We start from the raw sequence: 26,472 nt of genomic DNA on the forward strand, positions 1-26,472 counted from the left end.
AATCGCCCCGACTTGTCGCATGCGATCTCATTTTGCGACTAATCGCCCCGACTTGTCGCATGCGATCTCATTTTGCGACTAATCGCCCCGACTTGTCGCATGCTATCTCATTTTGCGACTAATCGCCCCGACTTGTCGCATGTGATCTCATTTTGCGACTAATCGCCCCGACTTGTTGCATGCGATCGAATTGGAACGACATCAGTCTTATACAAGTCGTGTCGGAGTGGTACAGATTAGAACATATATATGTCCTATTTCTCACGATAAATCGTAAGCTCTCAGCCAATCAAATCACATTAAAGTTCAACCGTTCAATTTTGCCACCTCACAAGATTTTTTTGGTTTGTTTATAAACATGTCAAAGTGTCCAATTTCATGGGTCCATAAAACCTATTAATTTATTGTCCAGATGTGATCAACAATTGTTTTGTTACATAATACCATCAGTAAATTGTCTACATTCATGTTTTCTTTATTTCTAATTTTTTTGCGTGAAATATATGTCAAACACATATTTTTATTACAAGATACATGTATTAGTCATAACTACTAGTTGCAAATGTAAACATAAGATCTTTTGTGACCGACTCCTGGCTAGAAATTTGTGTTGCTATGTAAGCACTACGATATCGTAAAACTGTTCTAGGCTATGACGTCATACCCCAAGACAGTTTTATAATATGTAGCACCAAGAAACATGTACACGTAGCTGAACAACAGTCTTATTTGGGCATACAAGTATTTCTGAAATTAATTACAGGTATGGATAGATGTTTTATAGATAATTTAAAAACAAACCCCTATTATCTACAATTACAAAAATACATCTGTATCTGTGAAAACTTACCAGAAATGAGCTGTCAGACCCATGGCTACTCTCCCGCTCTGTTTTATCAAAGGATGAGCGGCGGGAACTGCTCGAAATTCGATCAAAGCTGTTTTCCTTCGACCGCAGGCGAGGCAACGTCCCACCACCACTGCCGCTGGTCGACTCGCTTCTTCTACGATCACTGACGCTGGCTCGGTTCAGAGTGCGAGACAGCCGGTCGAGATCGTCATTGACGACCGAGCTCCGGCGGCGGTCCGCGCCCGAAGTGGTGGCCTGGAAACCGTTCTCGAAAGAGCTCCTCTTAGAAGACGAAGAATGCGACGATGAACTCGACGTCCCGCTGAGGTCGAAAAGGCTGGATGATCTCTGACGCTGCGACAGCCCGCTCGGCGTTCGAGGAGGCTCGGTGGGGCTGGATCTGCGTGCCACTGTACCCGTGATATTTGAACCGTACCGAGAACTTGTCGTGCCGGGAGAGCGGTATTCTGTTTTTTTACTCGGAGACGTATAAGACGTGGATGTGCTGCCGTATCGACTTGTAGACGAAGTGGCGTACGGGTAATCCAGTCCACTGTAGTGACTACCAATACCTCTGTCATAATCGGCCTTGTTCGGAGTTAATCGCCCCATACCCGTCAAGTTGGACGACGTCCGAGGCTTGAAACTGCTAGCGGTAGTATACGAGTCAAACTTTAATTTGTGCCCATATTCATCATAAGGACCATTTCCCCCTGGAGGCAAAGGGCGTGTGGATGAATAGTAAGATGATCCACCATATCTTGATGAATAAAGACTGGAGCTGCCATAGCTACTACTAATGGGCATCCTCTGCACTCTGACCGATGAAGAACACATCTGGTAGGTTTGCCCTGCAGACACCACCCACAGAGGGTCAGAGGTGTTAGAGGTGTTTTGTATTCACCACCTTACATCTTATCTATGCGTCCAGGAGATCTCAGCCCACTCTACATTCTGGAGATCACTCTGAAAAAACAAATCGGAAAAATATATTAAAAAAAAAAAAAAAAAAAAAAATAACCTACCACTTGAGACCTTACATGTAGGTTAAAACACGGAACACAACAAGACCAGACTTTATTTGTGACGGCACTCATGTGTCACAGTACAATTATGCATGCATATATATATATCCATGCAAATCATTATAGTAATCCGAACAAGATATTAACGCGAAAAATGCCACAGAGCAAAAATAACAACCAAACAGTAACAACATATTATGTGACGAGCATCTGTTGAATGAAAGCATTATTTTATGTTAGTAGAATGTAATCATGTAATGAACAAGAAAAACAAGCCAGGGTTATAGATCTCAGTAATGTGGATGCAACAGGTTTTGTTGTCTGTTCCGAGTACAGCGATCAAGCTTTGTTTATGGCAATAATGTATCTAACAGCTGCTGACAAGTTGTGGATATTCAGAAATGTATTTCAAATTATTTTAATCTTTAAAGATCGACAGACCCTAGTTTTTAAACACTACGGCATAAGCTTTTCTATATGAGTTGTTTTTGATCATTGAAATTAGAATTACAAAGTGTTTCTGGTCATCCTGGTGTTTCTAGTAATACCATGAAATGCATTTATAATATTTTTAAAAACGCATACATGTATTTCCAAGAAGTAAGTCTATTGTTCCCTTCATTAAGAACATGCCAAGCCTACCCTAAAATGTTACTATTTTTTTCCCCGTTTTATTTTTTGGGGTGGAAGGGGGTATAATAATGACTTTAATGTTATACATTCTAACATAAATTTATAAACTCCTGAAATATGGTCAGTGAATCGCTTCACAATTAATGCAGGGCACACACCAAGTTAATACTTTTCTTAAAGTGCAGGGAGAGTTGCTTCCCTCTATTTAGCAAATTTAAAATGGCAGGCAAATTTTTTATGTCGTCGTTGGACGATTTATTTTGTTAATAATGATGCAAGTACTTCATTTGGGATTTAGTGAGTACAGTAGGTTATACATTTTTGGTTAGTGTGTCCATTTGTTGCACTATGTGACTATATTGGTTGAGAAATGGTTGAAACAGTGTGCATAGAAGATATGTAACAATATTCAGATACAGAAAGAATCACACTTTCTACGTCCCTTCGGCCTACTTGACAATGTAAATTATAACCTTTGAAAACCTTCACCCAAACAAGGCCTCAACAAGTTGGTTGCTGGGGTCATAATTTGTATCTCACGAACACGAAGAAATAATACGTATTCAACAACGATTCCAAATTTCATCTTATAACCAAAATCCTTACAAACAAAGATATCAGTATATGGACAAGCCAGTCGTAACATTAACGACGACGATAAACAACTTTCATTCGGAGTCGTCTGACGTTTGTGGAATGTTTGTTATGCCCCTAACCCACTTCACAATCTCGTTTACAGGTTGCTAACGATCTTGAAGGAACTTGCATATGTGGAACACTAAAATAAATGTGTTACCTCGTTAACTATCACAAAAACATGCAATAATAAATCGTCAAATTGAAAACTTACTAATTGTTTTTTTGTTTTTTTTCTCCAGAATTGGTGTTGCGAGTTCTGGTAGAAGTAACTCTACACTATCAAGCAAAATACTATATTCTACACAGATGATCTTTGTTTTAATCGGTATACCCCTATTGTAACTAATAAAAATATGTCTTTTTACTCCCAGGTAATTTATACGAATCAGTGACGAAGGCAGGTGCCAAAAAGGTGGGGGTGGGGGGGGGGGGGGCGCGCACACACACACACATATAATAATAATAATAATAATAATAATAATAATAATAATAATAATCAAGAAAAGTGGATCGTCCCACTCCAGTTGATTATCAGGGAATATTAATCGCTTATAATATAAATTTTGTTAGTTTTTTGTTTAACGACACCATTAGAGCACATTGATTAATTAATCATCGGCTAATGGATATTAAACACGTAGACATGGCGGGGGGGGGGGGGGGTGTCTTACTGAGATCGAGGGCGCAAAGCAAAATCACTAGGCGGTTCGGGGTATGCTCCGCCGTGAAAGAAAGTATGCATGACTGGGATGTACCATAAACTCCCGATGACATTTTACTAATACTAAAACAAACTTATTCAACAAAGCTTTAAAAGCTCTCTTCAAAATCAATAGCAGTTTTCTGGGTAGCTCACCACCTCCAATAATTTACAACAAATTATTCGATACCCATTGTAAAACCAATTCTTTTATATAATTATGAAATATGGGGAGCTGATTTCATGGAATGATAAAGAAACACGATTACACCACATTCTTCGATACAATGGAAAACAAACACTTCGAAAAACTTCATAATAAATTGTGCAGATTCACACTCCAGGTGGGGAAAAAATCAATAACTATTGCTTGCAAAAGCGAACTTGGTAGGTACCCGTTAATCGTGGATAATCATAAAACTATGATTAAGTACTGGGCACATTTGGAAAATCTATGTGAATCCAGAAATATTCTTATCGGTGCTGTACAATGCAGAAAAGGGATAGATGCCAACAAAACAAGTTGGCACAACTATTTTAACATAATGTCTGACAAAAATGGGATTGATAATTCTGTGTTAAAGCCCATGGCCACAAACGGCATACATTTTAAAAATCATATTTCAACACAGTTACAAAACACTCACCAACAGTACTATAATCACAAAATATCTACATCAAAGAAACTTCTTTACTATAAACATATTGACCGTCCCTAAACACGCGCAACATATCTTGACAATGTTAAAAATGCAAACTTCCGGCAAGCCATAACAAAAATAAGAATATGTGCACACCGACTTGAAATTGAAATTGGTAGGTACAGAAATGTTGAACAACACAAAAGGATATGTAAAATCTTCAACTCTGGTATGGAAGATGAATTACACATTTTAATAAAATGTCGAGGTCTCACAAAACGCAGAAACATACTATAGAAAAAAAAACCTACACCAACTAAACCCAACATTTATTCAATTAACAGCCACTGAAAAACTATTCTTTCTACTTCTCTGTCCAGCACATGTTGCTCCAATCATAAGGCAGTATTGCTAAGAGATGTTTGAAGAAAGACGTCTTCTACTAGTTTAGTTGCTAGACCTCCTACCTAATGACATTGTCACTTGTTACATATTGTTACTAGTTGTGACGGTACATGCTCTTAATTTCTTTTCGCCTGTGGCGATATTAATTGTTTTAGAGGCCGTGTGCAGTTCCAAATGCACTTATCCAGGTGGGCAACTTGTTACGTGATACCTTGCGCGACGGTCATCGAGCTTTTCTAATACACATCCAGCGAAGGTGTGGAGGCCGTGTGGCTAGTAGTTACGTAATATGTCCGGTAGTGCTGTTTATGGCCAGGGGATTGCTCGCGGTATGGCGACAGCCAGTCTGACGATCAGAGAAAAATATGCCGGCGTGGTGGTTGTGGAAAATCCACATGATACGTGAGGTACCGCTTTGTACCCCCAGGCGATATTCGCTGTCTCTGAGAGTTTTGAATAAATAGCTAGGGTTTAGAGATATCTGGGAGAACCTAAAAGTAAGACTTCCCGGGAACGTTAGTCCGTTTGGACTTTGGTAAATATATTATTTCTGCTCTGTTGTATAACCTTGATGTGACTGATGTGACTTTAAATATTTTAATACTGTATTATACCACTATTCTTTAGACAGTGTCTTCGGTCATCTGACGAAGTAAATCGTAGACTTATTGTTCTAACATTATACGAGTATTTGGTAATATAAAGCTTAGCCAGTCATCCTAGAGGACCTAGGTAAACTGTAGGTTATTGTCTTTATTGTGATAGGTACCAGTATTAATTCTGTGTTACAAGGTTATTGTATGAGTAGTTAGGGTTAATTAAAAATTAACCAGTTAGGAATAGTGTTGTAATTCCTTTATTAATTAAGTTCCCCTGGAAGCGTTTCTCCATTATCGCACGTGTGTGTGTTAGCGTTTCTCAATTATCACACGTGTGGGTGTTGTGTCACGGAGAAGTGATTAGCATATTGTGTAAACTAGACACCTAGAGATTAACTAATTAAGTGGTCAGTTCTGGGTTGTTATTATTGTTGTTATTAATTAACTACTGCGGCAGTACATTTGTCAGCGTAGGTTAATACAGATTCCAAAGTGTATTGTGTTTTTGTTGTGTTTTTTAGTGAACTAAACGTGCTATATTACATATACTTTGTATAAGATCTTATCTCTGATCATACCTAGAGACGAGCCACATCGGGTATAACTGCCTGTTACAGAGAGATCTAATAGATATACAGTTAGGAGAGATATTTGGACAATCGTGTTTCATTCAGTTACGGGTATTGTAGAATCCCCGTGACACTAGTATATAAATTATCATTGTGGTAGGATATTGTAACTATTATAACATGTATTGTTTTTCGTTTTTCTTGATGTTGATATTATTATTATTCATGTCTGTATAATTCATATACGAAAATAAATGAATTGAATTGACTAATCTGCCCCATCTCAATATATAGCAGTAATACAAATATGTGTATTAATACTAGTTATATGTTGTCATTTATTTTCAATATATTGAATTAAAATGTCATAAAATGCATACCTGTCTGTTCTTGAACCATTTACAGGCGCGCGTGCGCACGCACGCACTCACTCACACACACACACACACACACACACACACACACACACACACACACACACATGGGTGTTCGGTTTAGAAGGGAGGGGTTTCACTGTAGGCCTATGGTTTACAATAAATAGTTACATAATTATTGTACGTCAGCACGTACGTATTTAACCGGAATATTATTGGCACTGTTATATTAGTGCAAAGGCCATCTAGGCACAGAGTACGACAATGTTTTTGGGACGACAAAATCTTCCAAACCAAAAAATATTTGTTCGCCCTTTTTTTTTTATTATTATTATTATTATTATTATTATTATTATTATATTATTTTATTTATTTATTTATTTATTTATTTATTATTTTTATTTTTAACGCAATTATACTTTTCCACTAAATAGAATCTACTCTTATGTCTTATCCATTTAAACCTGATTTTGTTTTTGACTTATATTCACGTCAGTTACAATCAATATTTGCCATGGTGGATTTTATTTGTAGTTTACTTGTAAATGTTTCCGCGCGAGCAAGACCCGTCTAGAAATGATGTAAAAGCGCTACCAAAGGATAGACTGAGAAGGGAATGTTTTATGCAACGACGTTCTCAACACATTTGGTTATATAAATTATGGACAAAGGGACCACACAGATAATAAAGAAAGAAAGAAATGTTTTATTTAACGACGCACTCAACACATTTTATTTAAGGTTATATGGCGTCAGACATATGGTTAAGCAACAGGGGATCTTTTATTTGCAAGTGGTTTACACCTACCCATTGAGCCTTGCGGAGCACTCACTCAGGGTTTGGAGTCGGTATCTGGATTAAAAATCCCATACCTCGAATGGGATCCAAAACCATTACCTACCAGCCTGTAGACCGATGGCCTAACCACGACGCCATCGAGGCCGATACACCGATAATAAGAGAGGAAACGTAGTGCTGCTAGGCAATGGGTTACTCTTTCCGGTTAGCAGCAATTAGGGATTTTTTTATATGCACCATCTCACAGACAGGATAGTAAATATCACGGCCTTTGTTACACCAGTTATGAAGCATTGGCTGGAACGAGAAATGGCCCAATGGGTCAACCGACGGGGATCGATCCTACACCAACCGCGCGTCAGACGAGCGTTATGCCGGTGTCAGACTACCAACTGCCACGACGGAGTTAGCCAACTCGACCGTTGCGTTGTATTTTGCCCAACTCGCCACTAACGACTGGTGCGCTCAGACTAAAAACTAATCGTCGGCAATCCACCACGATCGTGATGTCATTTGTATGACGTTGCATGCACACGTGATCAATGTAGATGAAACAGACGAGAATGGATATTATGTATGGTCTAGCCGCGGTCGCCATTGTCAGACTTCGCAGAAAACGGAGACTGAGGAGGAATGGCCCTGCATTTGAAATGAAATTCTACAAAGAGTTGGATCATACACAATAAAACAGATTGAACAGTACGTACGAGTCGTTCCAAAATGTTGCGCAATCTCCCAAATTGCTGCATGCTTTTGGTTTCTTTTAGAATAGTTCTTTGAAAATGTGTTGTATAACACAGGGTAGGAACGCCACATTTCCACCATTTCCTCTTCTTTTAAGTTGTCCGCCATGTTTACTTTTTGTGGATGTTGTCACATGGCCAACGTGTTGCGCTGTGGTTGGTTGGTTGATTGCCGACGTCCCAGTTGAGTTGGGAATACGCTCAGACTGCCAACTGGCCGTCGGGTTGAGTTGTAGTTAGCGCTCAGACTACCAACTAAAGTTGGGCCCGATTCATTTTTGGAATCGGATAAAACTGCGTCGTAGGAGTTGTATACGACTAGAATCTAGTTGTAAGAGCGCTCAGACTTGCAACTGAAAAGTCGTAGAAGTCTTTAGCTCTGTGAGTTGGCCAACTCCGTCGTGGCAGTTGGTAGTCTGAGCCCGGTATTAAACGTCCAACTTAGATCTACCAAATGAGTCAAACCAGAGTTCAGCTACATTTTAATACAAAGTCCTTCAGTCTTCATAGCAATTCGACTGTTTGTTATTCACGATATTTACGAGTTGATTGGATCATATATTGTTGTTCATTGCAAGCGTTATTTCATTTAATCCAGCAATTTGGTATACGACTCTATGTGGTATTTATATATTCAACATTTATTACCCTCCTGGTGAAGATATAGCGGTGTCGTACAAATTTCGTACGCACCACCAGGTGCGTATTACAAACTGTATTTTGATTTGTCAACAAGGAACAGAGTCAATTTCGATTGGTTGGACAGCGACCTTATTAGCATAACGGGACTATTTTTTTCATTCACAATTAATGTCAAGGTCAGTAACATCCACAACTTTTACTACAAATGTCATTCATTAAACGTTGATGTAAACTGGACCGCGCGAGAAATATTTTTAAATAAAAAATAAAAATAAAAGAATGAATAGAACAATAATTAAACATATTCATTTTATTTATTATGTGGATTTTTGGTCTACAAATTGTTATTGTCAGTTGTGATTTGTGAATTCATCATTATTAAGGTCTACGACAGTCACTTTTTGGACCCTTGTTTTGGCTTCGTACACAATAAATGAAACATATCCAACGTTAATTTTTTCATATGATATATTTGACAAAAGGTAGTTTTTAATTTTTTAAACTTAAACTTAATATTTTTTGTAGAATTATGAAAAAGTAATATATGTATATATATATGTATATATATATGTATATATCAATTTTGTAGGAAAGTGGATTTAAGAACATCTAGCTAGTTTCCAATTTTCCATTGGGACCTCCCCACCAACCCCCCCCCCCCCCCCCCACACACACACACTCCCGAACCCCTTAGAAAAACGCAGTCTACTATCCCACTCCCCACTTGTTCACTTACTTCCGTCATAACTGACTATGCCTATACTTTAGGCCTAATATTAAGTACCGGTACCAACGTTTCTTGCCCCCCTCTCGAAAAATTCCTCCGGGGAAACCGTTGGGGGGGGGGGGGGGGGGGGCAAATACGTCTCTGCCCACTTGACACGCTGGCTAATGGTCTGTCTTCTGGTAAGTAATCTTGAAACAACATTGTAAACTTATTTTTGTTTATCTCTTCTCCACACCACACTCAGTGCAGTTTTAAGAGAATACAATTTTTGTCTTGAAATATAGACTGAACACAAAAAGAAAGGTGTGATTTTTTTATATATATTTTTTTTAAATGCTCAACACCTATTGATATTCATGATAATTACAGGCTGATACAGCGTTTACCATTTCAAAGACGTCAGTGTTTCCCCATGACATTTGGCAACGCATGGTAGACTAAACACTTTTGAGGCATTTTCAATATTATCAGGGCGGAACGTAGCACAACGGTAAAGCGCTCGCTCGGTGGAACCATTGGGCTATTTCTCGTTCCAGCCAGTGCACCACGACTGGTACATCAAAGGCCGTGGTATGTGCTATCCTGTCTGTGGGACGGTGCATATAAAAGTTCCCTTGCTACTAATGGAAAAATATAACGGGTTAACAGTCTTCTTCTTTCCACCATTTTCAGGGCACCTTTTTTTTCATTAAAGGCAAACAAAAATTAATTGCAGTGAAAATAAATGTAGGCCTAATTAATGTGTTTGCTTTAATAAATTAATGATAAAGTATATAACAGGCATATTTTATTAATTAATAATACATTTTCTGAGTTTTTCATTAAGGCTGTTTTATAATTAATTATTGAAAAAGACGTGTTTAATCTCAGGGAAGCATGGCGCTGATTAAGGCAAGTTGGCGCTAGACTATTGAGGCATGGTGCGCACTATGCTAAAACAAGCTAGGGAAAACATTAACGAAATTTATTCTAATTACAAATTAAAAAACAAATCTTGTTTTGCGTTTCTTTAGTTCATCAGTATACATGCTAGAGAAGGAAGGAAAAGTTTTATTTAACGACGCACTCAACACATTTTATTTACGGTTAAAAGGCGTCAGAAATATGGTTAAGGACCACCACTCCATGGGCTACTATTTTCGATTAGCAGCAAGGGATCTTTTATATGCACCATTCCACAGACAGGATAACACATACTTCGGCCTTTGATATACCAGCCGTCGTGCAATGACTGGACCGAGTAATAGCCCAATGGGCCCACCGATGGAGATCGATCCTAGACCGACCGCGCATCAAGCGAACGCTTTACCACTGGGCACATGTTAGAGAATTCCAAGGATGTGACTATCCAGATCATTTCAAATGATGGCAAAAAATAAACATATTAGTATTATACTGGCGACAGAAGAAAGTTAATCGCTTCTGTTTTGTTTAACGACACCACTGGAGCACATTAATTAATAACTATTAGATGTGAAACATTTGATAATACTGACATGTAGTCTCAGAGGAAACCCATTATTTGTCATTAGCAGCCAGAGATCTTTGCACTTTTCCACACAAATAACAGCACATACCACGACCTTTGATATATCAGTCGTAAGACACTGGTTGGGATCGGGGGGAAATGGTCAAAGGTCGTAGTATGATGTACTTTCCTGTCTGTTGGAAATTGCATATAGATCACTTGCTGCTATTGAAAATTGTAGCGGGTTTTCTCTGATTAAAGAAAGAAGTGTTTTATTTAACGACGCACTCAACACATTTTTTATTTACGGTTATATGGCGTCAGACATATGGTTAAGGACCACACAGATTATTTTTTTAGAGGAAACCCGCTGTCGCCACATAGGTTACTCTTTTACGACAGGCAGCAAGGGATCTTTTATTTGCGCTTCCCACAGGCAGGATAGCACAAACCATGGCCTTTGTTGAACCAGTTATGGATCATTGGTCGGTGCAAGTGGTTTACACCTACCCATTGAGCCTTGCGAAGCACTCACTCAGGGTTTGGAGTTGGTATCTGGATTAAAAATCCCATGCCTCGACTGGGATCCGAACCCAGTACCTACCAGCCTGTAGACCGATGGCCTGCCACGACGCCACCGAGGCCGGTTTTTCTCTGATTAGGCCTACTACTAGTCAGAATTATTAAACGTTTGGCATTCAATAGCGGCTCTGGTGATTAATTTATCAATGTACTCTAGTGGTGTCGTTAAACAAAACAAACGTGTTTTTTTTCCACCAAACAACTACTGAAATAGATATAGAATCATTTAAAATAATGATGTTTTAACGCGCGCGCGCGCACACACACACACGGGCCTACGTAAATCTAATCTTGCGATAATTTGTTGAATAACAACGAAATAATTAAATATTCAGCACAAATGTATATTGGTGTAAACATTTCCTCTGTGAATTAGACAAACCTATATGACATAGGCATAATTAATATTCGTCTGTTCTAGGATCGTGCATGCCATTAACAGTAAACTATAAACTGTTATGTAGCTAATAGTTTTCCCGTCGCCATCTTTGTTTTATTCTGATATTAATTTTTGAGTGTTGTCATAGTGACGAGATTCCTGAAACATCTTAATTGTCAAACACTGTCATTGGTTTAACAATTATTTAAAATAATTGTAATATATAAATTATACTAGCAATATGCCAAGAGTGTAGAAGCGAGACAGAACTTTTCACCGTCACTGACGTATATAAAAGTGTGAACAGAATTGTTTGAACCAGGATTCACAATATAATGCAAAACTCAATCAATTAAACCAACCATCTCATTTAGCTTTATTTGTTTTCAGAGAATATTATATATATGCGTCTTGTTTTATATTTTTTGGTAAAGATATATACTTTTCAAAAGAAATTATTACATTTTAAACAGCGTTTCGTTTTATTCCCATAAAGGTCAATGCAACTTTTACCGCCAAATTTCAAAAGAGAATCGAAACAAATGGCAAGTGCGTTTGGTCAACGTTTTAAATGGCTAAAACTTTGCCCCAAAGCGGAGAACCACTTCTGATTTCTGAAATATTTGATCGTTTGGCAACGGATGCTGCGTCACTTGAAGGAAAATCCATTCGAGTCACTGGGAGGTTTGCCTGCAGTCTGTAACGCTAAAACTAAGCAACGCCCCCACAACTCTGGCACGGCGGAGCGGGTGTGGGGTGTGTGTCTGCAGAGGGGAATAGGCTGTAGCCCCCCCCCCCCCCCAATAATTCTGAATCAAAAATATTATTTATAGTATATCTTGCTATTAGTAGTACCCCCCCCCCCCCCCCCCCCCCCAATCCACCAAGGTAAACATCTACGGCCTGGGTTTTTTAAAAACATTTTGACATTTATTGGACACAGCACAGCAATAAACAGACGTTTATTTTGATGAAGTACCGCCCCCACCCCCTGATGTACATGCTTCCACCGTGCCTTGGCATGTAACTTCATAATGAATGAAGTTAAAAGTCATTAAAAAACATATTATTACGTTTTAAGCCCATACCAACCTCCCAAATTTTTCAAATTACAATTAAATAATACAGATTAAATATAAATTATAATGTTTAATACAGGGGTAAAGAAAAATACTAGAACAGCCAATGTATGCAGCTTGATGTGCTTTGTAGTAGTTTTGTAAATTGGCTGACTATCAACATAAAATATTATATTTGTACAGTATGATTTTTTTTAATACAAAACAGAATTTTTACATGTCAATGCCGCGAAAAATATTCTACAAAATAATTTTGAAATAGAAAAATATATTTATTACAAAAATTGCAACTATGAAGCATTTCATAATATATACCGAGACAATACATATTATTAATATAATTTTTTCACTTCAGACTTCAAACTCACAACGTTCACGACTCCACTGTGATGGTGACGGATCCCAAGTCGACAAAGAGCCTCATTGTGGACACTTCACTAATCGAGCCGTTTTGTGCCAAGCTTGGATCGCTGTTTCAGTTCATCGGAGAAGTCGACTGTCTGTCGGAGGACTGCGATATGAAGCTGACGGCTCGAGTCGTGCGCTGTGTTGACGGGTTGGACTTGGTGATGTACGAGAAAGCACTGGCTGTACAGAGACAGTATTTGGAACAGAGAAGCTGAGGAGATTTTAAGTTGTGATTTTGATATGAGTGTTTTAAAGTCAGGTCACAGGTTTTAACGTGCACATTCAGAACAAGCTGTACATTGTAGTACGTGACTGTCGTGGGCGCAGGTGTCATCTTTCGCCAGGACAGAAAAGGGTTTGTGGATTCCTTCGTGCTGGTATGTGCAAGGGAGCACAAGCATCCCAACCCGGGTCGGTAGCGGGCGAGGGTTGGTTTTGGTGCTATTGAATTTGCAAATGTCCTGTAGGATTAAAGCCAAATAGAAATTGTTGTGTAATTTCATTAAGGTAATTTTGACGCATGATTCAGAACAGTTCGTTGAAATTGAAAATGGAGCTAATTGGTTGATTTGACTTCGTTGATTGAAAGGTAGCTCCTTGCTGTTTTAAAGTCACAGACCTGAGTTTTTAAACACTACCGCGGTCGTCACCACGAGCAATATTATTATCAAGGCAAGCTGTAGATCACTCTCCTGAAATGGTGCCAGGTGAGCTGTAGATCACTCTCCTGAAATGGTGCCAGGTGAGCTGTAGATCACTCTCCTGTAATGGTGTTAGGCGAGCAATCACATGTTCAGAGTTTCAAATTAACTGCATAAAACATTTTATTGTAAGGTGCTTAACTTAACACACGCCTTCGGATTTCACGTAAACGATTGTTACGTGTCTGTAAAATCACGGAACGGAAATTTCGTTTCCCATGATTATGATATGGAATAAGACTATTCAATGAAAATAATTTAAACAGTGTCTGATGGATTCCCATGCAGTGGTGTAGCGATGTAGGGGAGAGGGGCAATTTTGTTTTAATTGTATTAAATTTTATAAAATCATACATACATAGTGTGGATTGCCCCCCCCCCCCCCCAAATATGGATCCCCCCACCAATATAAAATCCTGTGTTCCCATGATCACAAGGCACGGGACCAAAAAAAAAGTGTTTCCCATGAAACTTGAAATCCTATGGCCTGTAACACTGTCCTAAAACTTTCCAGGCAAGTGTGGAGAAGAGGGGGAGTGCTACCACACATGTTTTACTGTTAGACCCATTCTTGATTTAAATGAAATTGGACATTATTTACATTTCAGTGTTTAGATTAATAATTCCTGACACTCGTTCTACTGCAGATGGTTTTTCTGACACAAGTCTTGAGAAAATCCATCGTCAGAGCTTGCTAAAGCTCGTTCCGCTAAAGCTCGCTCCAAGGATTGATTTTCTTGAGACGAGTGTCAGAAAAACACACCTACAAGAGCACGAGTGCCAGAAATATTTTCTAGTTCAATTAGTCTTATAATTATTATAAAATTCACTGCATTTTACTTTGTTTTGTACCATGACGTTGTGACCCTGCTCACTTCTGATAGACATATATTACATCGCTAGAAGGAATGCATGCAGTTTTAATATTACGTGACATCACATGCTATCTTTGTTTATGGAATGACGTAATAAACAGGTAGCAACAGCCGTTTACCTCCTAAATGATGAGACCAATTAACCAATGCGTGGTCAGTCTAGGATCGATCCCCATCAGTATGCCCATTAGGCTATTTCTAGCTCCAGGCAGTGCATCACGACTGGTACATCAAAGGCCGTGGTATGTGTTATCCTGTCTTTGGGATGGTGCATATAAAAGATCCCTTGTTGCTAATCGAAAAAAAGAGTAGCCCATGAATTGGCGACACCGGGTTTCCTCTCAATATCTGTGAGGTCCTTAACCATATGTCCGACGTCATATAACCGTAAATAAAATGTGTTCAGTGCGACGTTAAATAAAACGTTTCCTTTCATTTACCATCTAGAGGATGTGTAGCATGGCTTTCTGAAACCTTTCAGGGGGCAAGACGTAGCCCAGCGGTAAAGCACTCCTTTGATGTGTGGTCGGTCTGGGATCGATCCCCATCGGTGGGCCCATTGGGCTATTTCTGGCTCCATCAAAGCAGGGGACAATATTTCGAAATGTTAGGTAACCGGAAGTCAGTTCACATGAGTTTTACTCAGGTAACCGATTGTTCGGGTACATGAATATAGTTCTCGTAACCGATGAGTTAAGCCTACCTAATCCTAAAACACTTGAACTACGGTTCTGTCCTACATTGGTGGTTAAAATGTATTTAAAAACATAAACTGATTTAAACTTTCATATATTGTACTTTTAAGTTTAGAATGTAATTGTTGACTATGTAACCGATTGGCGGTTCTCGTGAGTTTAAAGTTGCATAACTGACACACGAACAGAATAACAGTTCTCGTGAAATATTGTTCCCAGCAAAGGCCATGGTATGTGTTATCCTATTCTGTGGGATGGTGCGTATAAAAGAGCCCTTGCTACTAATGAAAAAATGTAGCGGGTTTCGTCTCTAAGACTATTTGTCAAAATTACCAAATGTTTGACATCCAATAGATGATGATTATTAAATCAGTGTGCTCTAGTGCTGTCGTTAAACAAAACAAAACTTTATGACACCTTTCTACCGGTTGATTGAAGTAGAATAACCATTTCTGTGCATCCCAAGTGTTTCTGGTTAACCTGGTGTTTGTAATACCGCAGAATGCATTTTTCATAATTTTATAAATGTCTGTACCTCTGAGAAGTGACTGTTATGTGAACAAAGCTCTGGTCTATTTATAGAGGGGGTTTACCCCATTTCAATTCACACATTCTTGTTTCCCTTTATTGTGACTTTATCCACATGTCTTAAATGTAAGGGTCTATAATTTATATCTCCGTCCATCTACAGGTCCAGACTTATTTTTTCGCACAATGCCTCAATATACTGAACTGACGTTCAATGTATAGCCTTAACGTGTACAATTACAGACCAAGTTTCATTTTTCACAGAGTTTTGGCCACTGAAGTTAGGATATAAAAATTGGATGGGCCTGGTAGCTAGGGGACATGACATCATATTGTTTTATCTGATTAAAGGGACAGTTTTTAAACACTGAGGCATGGTTTTTCGCTATTAGAGCCGTTTATGATCACTGAAATCAAACAGTACTTATATTTTATTGTTTAGATTATTCATTTGCGTACAGCCAAAGTATTTCTGGTCATCCTGGTGTTTCTAATACCACAAAATGCATTTTTCATATTTTTAAAAGCGCCTGTGCGCTTGAGCAATAACGGTTATGTAGTCACGTTTTAGTCTATTTTTAATGGTCTTTCAAAGTCTCTCTGTTGTAGCCATATTTTTCAATTAGCAACAAGGGATCTTTTATATGTACTTTGCTTCGGACAGGACAGTACATACCACAAGCCTTGATATACCAGTTGTGAATCACTGAATGGGACAGGAAAAACCAAACGGAATTGTCCCACGGAGGGGGTCAGATTCGACAACCAAAGCACCTCGAGTGGGTCCTCTACTGACTGACCTAGATAAAACGGGCCACCCACGGGACAGGGGTAATGGGTTTTTAAAAAAAATCCCTGCAGGGAACATTTTGGGAATTCGAAGTTGTGGTCTGATTCCAGGAAAATACAGGGAATTTTATTTACCGGTAGGTGTAATGGAATCTGGAAAAATATCAGGGAATTTTGTTGAGTCCTAAAAGACTCCTATATTGTATATACATACATATGTATACAAAATCATGTAAAAATGTAATAACCTAAGATATTGGTGTTTTGGATTCCTTTGTCTTTTCATGAGAGATTGATCCCCGTCGGTGGGCCCATTAGGCTATTTCTTGCTCCAGCCAGTGCACTACGACTGGCATATCAAAGGCCATGGTATGTACTACCCTGTCTGTGGGATGGTGCATATAAAAGATTCCTTGCTGCTAATTGAAAAGAGTTGCCCATGAAATGGCAACAGCAGGTTTCCTCTCTCAATATCTGTGTGGTCCTTAACCATATGTCTGATGCCATATAACCGTAAATAAAAAATGTGTTGAGTGCATCATTAAATAACACATTTCCTTCCTTTCCTGTTCATGGGGGTATTGAATGATGGCTACTGGTGATTTTTAGTGTATGTTTCAAAAACTATTTATTTTTTATTGAGAAATCATCTGGTCACTTTATCAAATTTTACCACCAAGGAAAATGTCATGTTTATATGATCTACATATTGCACCCAATACACTAGAAGTCAAGAGTAGAAGGTTATACTAGAATTAATCTATATACAATTATTGTTGTATCTGTAAACTATAATCTTTATATTCAGCATGTAGCTTTTACATGTAGTTATAATACAGCATACTGTGTAATGTTTTCCCCAAGGACCACAATAAACATTTTGTAGTTTTTATGGCTAGACAATATTAACACAAACTGGAAAAATCAATACAAATTAATGAGTTAAAATGTACACATATATATATATTGTAACAGTATGTTGATTATGGTAATTGGAGGTGAAGGCGCGGTTATTGGGGGTGGCAGGAAGCTCTTGTATACAACAAAAAATCATGGATATCAGACGGGGAATTTTTTTTTACAACAGGGAAAATACAGGGAATTTTAATTTGAAAATTCTGTGGGTAGCCTGTAAAAGATCCCTTGCTACTAATGTAAACATTAGCGGATTACCTCTCTAAGGCTATATGTCAAAATTACAAAATGTTTGACATCCAGTAACCGATGATTAATAAATAATATGCTCTAGTGGTGTTGTTAAAAACAAAACAAACTTTAGTCATACTAGTTTGTACTGTCATCTAGAGTGGACCAATTACAAATTGTTTTGTTAGCCGAGTAGTGATTTTCCCCATGATCAATTACAAGAAAACTCACGACTGGGCTCTGCCAAAATCAAAAACATTTAATAGATTGTCATGAAAAATGTTGACTAGTTTAGTTGATGAAATTATTCTTGTTTTCAGATGTACATGACGAAAATATGGCATTGAATACAATAGGTATTTATCTCCCCTTAAAGGGACATTCCTGAGTTTGTTGCATTTTTTAAGATGTTATCGACTAACAGATTATTTAACGACTGTAATTACAAATCAAATATATTTTTCTGCGTCAAATATCAGTGGCTGTATATTAAACATGTTTCTGATCGTTTATTTGTACCAGGTTAAATTTTATTCCATTTCGTTTTTTTATTAATATAATTATTATTATGATTATATATATATATGTACGAAATTATTTGAAGACAAAATCCAGTTTGGGCTTCTTACAAATATTAAGACGATCAGAAACACATTAAATATACAGACACTGATATTCTAAACAAGAAAATATATTTAATATATAAGTTTAATCGTAGAAATATTTTATTAGTCGGAAACATCTTACAATGCAGCAGACTCGGGAATGTCCCTTTGACATGAATTAAATAAAAATACTACAAAAAGGATTAAATGTCAATGCGGGTTAAATGGGTCTCCATAAAGTAACGAGAGCAATTAATCACTCCACAAATATATTTTTTACGGCGAATTCAAATTTTATGCTATACACACACACACACTTGTATGAAACGTTTTGCAGGGGCATAGGCTAGTTTTGGGGGTGTAAAAGGGGTTCATTTCAGCCAGTGCACTACGACTGGTATATCAAAGGCTGTGGTATGTGCTATCCTGTCTGTGAGATAGTGCATATAAAAGATCCCTTGCTACTAATGGAAAAATGGATGTGCGGTCAGTCTAGCATCGATCCCCGTCGTTGGGTCCACTGGGCTATTTTTCTTTTCAGCCAGTGCATGACTGGTATATCAAAGGCCGTGGTATGTACTATCCTGTCTATCGGATGGTGCATATAAAAGATCCCTTGCTACTGATGGAAAAATGTAGCAGCTTTTCAGTCTATGACTACATGTATATGTCAGAATTACCAAATGTTTGACATCCAATAGCCGAGGAGGCGGAACGTAGATCAATGGTACAGTGCACCGTCAGTGGGTCCATAGGGCTATTTCTCGCTCCAGCCAGTACTCCACAACTGGTATAACAAAGGCTGTGGTATGTCTGTTTTCTTCCGAAGACTGTATGTCAGAATTACCAAATGTTTGACATCCAGTAGCCGATGATTAATAAATTAGTGTGCTCTAGTGATGTTGTTAAACAAAAGAAACAAACTTCTTTTTTTTCATACGAGTCAGCTATACATTCATCTGATTGTCTTTGAAACCAATGTTTTCTATTCAAAACTTCTTTTTGTTTTGTTAATGTGTGCAAGCTTTACTCTTAGTGGTCCTATGGAACACATATCACTCACCTGGTGCTTATGAGGAGAGTGATTTATCACTCCTGGGACTTATGAGGGGAGTGATTTATCACTCACTTGGGGCTTATGAGGGGAGTGATATATCACTCGCCTAGGGCTTATGAGGAGAGTGATTTATCACTCGCCTAATATTTTAAAATATTACGGTCTGCACATTCTTCTTTTAACAATCTTTGACCTGTTCACTGGTTGGACCTATGACATAGGCCTGCAGATTCCTCTATGACAATCTTCATACTGGTTCTGATAATGAATCTACTGCTGTAGTTTCCCAGGCCAAGATGTCTACTGCTGCATTGTCAGGTTGCTCGGCTTTCCTGAAAGCTTTAACCCTTCACTAGTTGAACTGTATGACTTTATTGGAACACTATTCTGATGTACACCAGGTTATCCATTCAGAATCTGTTGGTGGGCCAGTTGGGCTATTTCTCGCTCCAGCCAGTGCACCGCGACTGATATATCAAAGGCCGTGGTATGTGCTATCATGTCTGTGGGATGGTGCATATAAAAAGATCCCTTGCTGCTAATGGAAACACCATTAACTATTCATTGTGAGTTTCGCAATCGGGGGCGTTTATAACAATATTGTCTGACAGTGATCTGTTATTGATTGATTATTTTTTAACATTTATCAGATGTAGCTCTCGATTATAATTTTTGTAATTGATTGTCGTGGAAAATGTTAACCATAATTTTCCCTACAGTTCAGATGATGGAATTGGTATAAATATTCTTGGGATTTGTGTTTGTTTCTATATGAATGTAAAGAATACCGATATTGAATAGATGATAAAGGTAAAACGAATGATTTGTATGGTTTGTCCCAGTTACCATGGCGATCGGTGCTTGTTCTGTGAATTCATATCTTTGAGTTCATAAAATTCTAACTGATTGTATAATGTAAAGTTGATTGGTTGGTGCAAGCTGCTGAAGATGTCGGATGAAATCATGACCGATTCCCAACACAACATCCAATTTGTTTTCAGCTTCTAAAATACCACAGGTATCCCCAGTATTTGTATTAGGGGTTTCTATTTGGGGTTATCGGTGTAAAATACCACAGGTATCCCCCAAACATTAACGTTAGATATGTTATAGTAACGTTATATATGAAGAGTTCAGATGCAAAAACAGACAAATCCATTTTGATCATTTTCTGTAAAAGAGGTTTTTTTGGTGTGCTTTCTAGGTTAAGCATATCAGTTTAGTATAGGGTGATTCTGAATTGTTATAAGTGAAGTAAACCAAGGACAGAATTTCAAAAATATTAATTTATTAATAAAGTAGAAAAATGTAGTTTTTGATTCCGTTTTACGGCAAAAACAGACAAATCCATACATTTTTTTTCTTCAAATAATGGTCGAAACATTATATGTTTCAAAGTACACAAATATGTTAAAAATGGCAAATATTATGACTGTTATTCAATATTCAACATAAATCAGTATTAATCTAACAAAACAAGAGGTCCTGGAAGAAACAAACATTCATATGACTAGAAATCTAATCAGATTGATATTAACTACAAAGGAATAATCACCGCCATGAAAGAGAGTCAAGGTTCTTAAGGTTTATACAGTTTGTGACTAGTATCGCCACACAAAGTTCCAGTAGGATATAATGTAGCACTGGCTTGAAACCAACCAATGACAGTTCAGTCCTCATCACTGCTTTCCTCGAGGTCCTGTCTGCCAATGTCACGCTGGCCGACATCGGCGAAGATATTCTCATAAAAGATCCGGACAGTGTCAGCTGCACCAATCTCATCAATAAGTTTGAGGACATCAACTTTCTTGGCAGGCTTCACACAGTTGACCATGGGAGTGATGGCTGGCTTGAAGTTCTCCCATTTTCTACCCTTCTTGAGAATAACGTGTTCACAAAAGTCACCACCATAGACGTGCTTGAAACCAACTTGATCCGAATTGATGCGTAGGACCTTGGCGTCGCTGATCTTGAAGGACCTCTGGGACTTGCAATGCGCTGCTGCAGCTGTCTTGAAATCGCGACATTGCCAATCTGTACAATACTCATGTACTTTGCCGTGTTTGTTTAGAATAGCAACATACTCATCAGGTAGGAGAATAGTATTATTTTTCCTAATGTCTTGCTCGATCCTCCCGAATACCCTATCTGCTGGAAGAAAACTGTGGCCTCGGACAGGGAATGTGTATTCGATGCTCAGCTGTGGAAAGTTCTGTTTTCGCATAGCACACAGCATCGACAAAACATTGATGTTTTTATTTTGGCCATAGCAGGAGTCTGAAAACAAGCGCAAGTGTTGATTCCTTTTCAGTTGGTCCCCCACAACAGAAATGAAAAAATGGTTTAAGGCTGAAGCCACCATATTGCTATCCTTGCGGTTCTGGCTTTCTAACCATATGTATAGGTGAATGTCATCTTTTCCCTGTGGAAGACCTCGGCCGCGGTGGTGAACTACACCAAAAACATAGAGGTAGAGCTGCCGAGAATAGAAGGTTTGTCCTATGGGAGACTTCGGAAGAACAAGATTCTCCATGATATCAAAACAAACGGTGAATGAATCCTCGACATTATTTAAACTGTCATAGAATCTCCTTGCCATACGCCTGTGAAGAATGAACATGGCCGAACAATTCCGTTTATTATCATCTGTGATGAATGGGTTCTTCAGCTGTAGCCTGAACTTCAGGCATGTGCTGCATATATCCACAGCAGGATGACCAAAGGCCAAGTTGAAATCGTAGACAAAAACACTGTAGTATAGTGAATACGATATCTGTAAATTATTCTGATCCTGAAACATTTGGTGCATCTTTTTGACGTTCAGGTCGGCTGGGTAAGTATTTCCGGCCAGGGGCGCCACGCCGAGCATAATGGCTAGCTCGACAAGTGAACGTTGTGATGTGGTCACGAATGGCATGCTTTCTGGCAAGGTTCCTCTCCACATTTCGCACACCTCCACGATGTTCTGGTCTCGCAACTCCATTCTCTGACCAATATTTGGCAATATTCGCTAACCGATCTTTCTTGACACCTGAAACAATAAAATGGAAATGAAAATAAGAAAATTATTAAAATAACGATACTGGAGCACATAACAATAAGCAGTTATCATTCGGCATGCAATCTGGGGAAGATCCACGATTTTATGAAGGTGGGTCCCACCTGAAGGCTCAAAGTACGTGACTATGTCATTAGATACGACCTGAGCCACTCCCAAAGCCCATATAGTAAGGTTAAAATGTGTGGGAAGGGGGGGGGGGGGGGGGGGGGGGGGGGGGGGGGGGGTGTCAGAATAAATGGGTATAGCCTGGTCTTGGGTAGGGGTGAATATTTGCTAAGTGGAGCTAATTTAGCAGTCATGTAACCATACAGGGGCGTGCGCAGGAAATTTTGCAGGGGGGGAGGAGGGTCGAGGTGTCTGGCGAAGCCCCTTCTAGGGCTATTCTGAGGTGTTTTCTGCTGGCTAGCCGAGCTGCTTTCTGACAAAAAAAAATTCGCCTTGAGGGGGGGGGGGGGGGGGGGTTCGACCCCTAAAACCCTCCCCCTGCGCACGCGCCTGCCATACCAGGAAATATGGCCGTTGGAGCAAACAATTACATAGCCTTGGTCAGTTGGTGTGGCTAGCCACTCTCTGGTTCGGGGGCTAATATTAATTATCTCGCCTGCATGTAAAATACTTGAATTCCATTGATCATTTAGCCTTTGACAAAACCATTATACACTGGAAGGCAAAGATATAAATGACGTCATTTTCTAAGGTTTGACGTCATTTTTGTTTTAGGTTTATGGAAGGAAAACATTCAGTTTTAGGGAGACGCCGTACTCTTAGAAAAGTGTAAACCTTTAATCGCGGAAATTTGTAAATACATCATAATAATATATAGTTAAATGTCGGCCAGATAAATCCGTTGAAGAAGTATCTCTCGGGGTAAATGGATTTTTATGCACCGTACCCTCTGTGTGCTCTTTTACCCCCAGTCGAAGCACACAGAGGGCACATAAAAATCCATTTGCCCCTGTGATGTTTCTACAACTTATAATACTTTTTTTATTTGCATGGCATTTTGATACTAATGAAAACTAGATCATTTATGGCCTAGGGTCTAGAACTTTATTACACTGGGTACTATACTCACCGAAAATGCTCATGAATGAGGCCTTGCACACTGGTATCTTCTCTTTGTTTGCAGTCAAAGTGAAGTACTTCACTGAAATTTCTCTATTCCTCTTAATTTTAGAAGAATCGTCTATCCTTGGTCGCCTCCGCACACATTTACCGATATCCATGTAAGAAAGCAGGGTGGCATCCTGAGTAACCTTGTTTTCAGTAGAATATAACCGATCATGTGCGTAGGTTAAATCATCATTGGACAGGGAAGTCGCCAAGCACACATTACGTACATTATGTACACAAGAAATGCTAGCAAGTTTTTCAGCACCACTATGTCGCGCGTTTTTTGCAAGGGAGCGTCCAGAATTGCCTGAATTGTTCTCCCGTTTACGCCCAATTGGTGATAATACCACTGTCTCGTCAATGTCATCAAAGTTCTCCATTATTAAAGGACATTTTCGATAAAATACGTAGAAACTTTAGTGAGTAATGAGAGGGATCCTGGGCGCTGCCATGTTGAATCACGTGACTAATTACGGCGTATAGATTGGATAAATGGAGTTGTCGGTATTTGCGAAAAATGATACCAGTCACTTGTCGGTTTCTGAAACGAATCATGGAATTGTTGTGGGTTTTATGAAGTAGGTGTCGGCTTTTGCAAAGAAACAGATATGCTGTCAGTAAATACGGCACCAGTACTATGTAATGGTCGCCATGGTTTATTTTCGACCAAAATGGCGTTTGTCGGTTTTTGCGCCTGAACTCTTCATATGTAACTAAAATACCACAGGTATCCCCAAACATTAACTTTAGATATGTTATAGTGTTATATATGTAATTATAGTATTTGTATTAGGGGTTTCTGTTTGGGGGTATCTGTGTAAAATACCACAGGTATCCCCAAACATTAGCGTTAGATATGTTATAGTGTTATATATGTAACTACAGTATTTGTATTAGGGGTTTCTGTTTGGGGGTACCTGTGTAAAATACCAGCTCAATCACATTTTGATATTGCTCAATCTCATTTTGGTGTTGCTCAATCACATTTTGATATTGCTCAATCACATTTTGGTGTTGCTCAATCTCATTTTGATATATATAGAAACATATAGCGAAATTAATTGTGGTCTGAGGCCTGATATTTTTCACACATTACACCGGTTAAATGCTTGATTCTGATGAAAGTATTATAACCAGAGAGGTGAAATTACACAGACTGATTGTGAATACCACAAGGAATATGAAAACTCATTTATTTATTTTCTAAATATTTTATTAAATTAAAAAACATTTTTTTTGAATTTATTAAAAATTATAATTAAAATTTTCAACTTTTAAATTTCAATATCCTCCAAAATAGCATAAAATGACCTCTGATGTTACTACATGTTGTTGCAATATTTTTTAACAGTTTTGAGCTAATAATTTGGTAAAAAAGAGCAAAAGTTGGATTTTGTTGGTCAATATTGAATTTTAATGAGTTTCTCAATTATTGCAATTGGACAGAAGATCTAAATATAATGAATATATCCCTACTAAATGTAATTAAACACTTTAAATAAATAGTATACAGTTTTTAACAAGATTAAGTACTCTAATAATACATTTCACCTACATTTATGTAAATTACACACTTCAGTAATTAAAAAAAAATGGTCTTTTATCCTTAGAAAATCTAATAGGCTAATATTATATGCTGTCTGAATGTATTTATTGTGTTCAGTAATCAGATGCTGATACACTTGTCAAGTTTATTGCAGAAAATGTGCCCAAAAAGTTAACATTTGGCTTGTAATACATATGGCAGAATAATCCATAATGCATATCCAGTGGTCATTACTACAAACATCCTTCCAATCAAGAAACACTACACAGAGGTATCCAAGACACTGGCACATGATTACACTTGTTAACAGTTATCACTGGAAACTGAAAAATATGGTGCAAGTACCACCTGGTAGGATTTATATCAGCATTTTGTGACAAAATCTTCATTTTTAAAGTTGTTGTCAACAAAAAACATATTATGGTGTATACCTAAGTAACATCTGTAGGGCATATTCATATTAATATGCATTTATATGGACTGTTTTGCCTTTTACAAAGTGGCTACATGTCTAATGCAGTAAATGAAGTAGATTAAGTAAATACAGCAGGTCAAAATTGAATCTGAGGCCTGTCATGTCTAATTTTCCCTGAAATTAGTGTGTAAAAATTTGTTGCAAATGGTCCCAATTCTGTGACTTTCACCATCCCTCTGACACATTTCTAATAATGTACCATGAATTCAGTCACCATATCTTTAATAAGCCTCCACTTATGATATCTAAAATGCAAAATTTTACAGTTTTAGATTTTAATTTTTTTCACAAATTTAAATTTAAGTTTAATATTTAATTAAAAATGAAGTAAAATCTAATGATTGATTTTGTTTCCTTTAAATATTTCAAAATATTTCCAAGACAACACTGTGCAGATAGAACATATGTAGAAGAAAAAATAGCTGCTCATTGTATGAAGAAATTCCAAAATTTGATAAAGTTATTACATTTTGAAGTTGGTGTCCCTCAAGTTTCCATTGCTAAAATTGGCCATGGCAAGGCACTGTGGTAGGTGTTTTAACACAGCCTCTATATACTCTCGGTTTAAAGGTGACATCCCGATACTTACTGAGCATTGCTTTAATATGTATATCATTGG

The 26,472-nt window shown here is 38.1% G+C and overlaps 3 protein-coding genes across 5 annotated transcripts in view; 1 reads left to right on the forward strand and 2 right to left on the reverse strand.

Annotated features, from left to right (window-relative positions):
* LOC121386471 (ubiquitin carboxyl-terminal hydrolase 2-like) overlaps positions 1-3,437 on the reverse strand; it is a 33,175-nt gene extending 29,738 nt beyond the window's left edge. For 2 of the 3 annotated variants that reach the window (XM_041517385.1, XM_041517383.1), the window contains exons 1-2: positions 3,359-3,437; positions 851-1,816 (exon numbers count right to left, since the gene is read on the reverse strand). In XM_041517385.1, coding sequence (XP_041373319.1) covers positions 851-1,687 — 837 coding nt within the window. In that variant the 5' untranslated portion in view covers positions 1,688-1,816; positions 3,359-3,437. Of the gene's footprint in view, positions 1-850; positions 1,817-3,114; positions 3,306-3,358 lie in introns of those variants that run through there. The other variant, XM_041517384.1, reaches the window with a different exon arrangement.
* Positions 3,438-12,089: 8,652 nt separating this feature from the next.
* Positions 12,090-14,950, forward strand: LOC121386657 (CST complex subunit TEN1-like). The gene is made up of 2 exons (XM_041517636.1): positions 12,090-12,459; positions 13,210-14,950. Exons 1-2 carry the CDS (start codon positions 12,347-12,349, stop codon positions 13,475-13,477), a joined length of 381 nt encoding a protein of 126 aa, XP_041373570.1. The 5' UTR covers positions 12,090-12,346; the 3' UTR covers positions 13,478-14,950.
* Positions 14,951-19,193: 4,243 nt separating this feature from the next.
* On the reverse strand, positions 19,194-24,899 carry LOC121385725. The gene is made up of 2 exons (XM_041516494.1): positions 23,795-24,899; positions 19,194-22,689 (listed from the first exon to the last, which is right to left on the reverse strand). The coding sequence occupies exon 2, from the start codon at positions 22,639-22,641 to the stop codon at positions 21,328-21,330; it is 1,314 nt and encodes a 437-aa protein (XP_041372428.1). The 5' UTR covers positions 22,642-22,689; positions 23,795-24,899; the 3' UTR covers positions 19,194-21,327.
* Between the last annotated feature and the right edge of the window lie 1,573 nt (positions 24,900-26,472).

Source organism: Gigantopelta aegis, chromosome 12 (genome assembly GCF_016097555.1).
Source record: "Gigantopelta aegis isolate Gae_Host chromosome 12, Gae_host_genome, whole genome shotgun sequence".
Taxonomy (NCBI): Eukaryota; Metazoa; Mollusca; class Gastropoda; order Neomphalida; family Peltospiridae; genus Gigantopelta; species Gigantopelta aegis.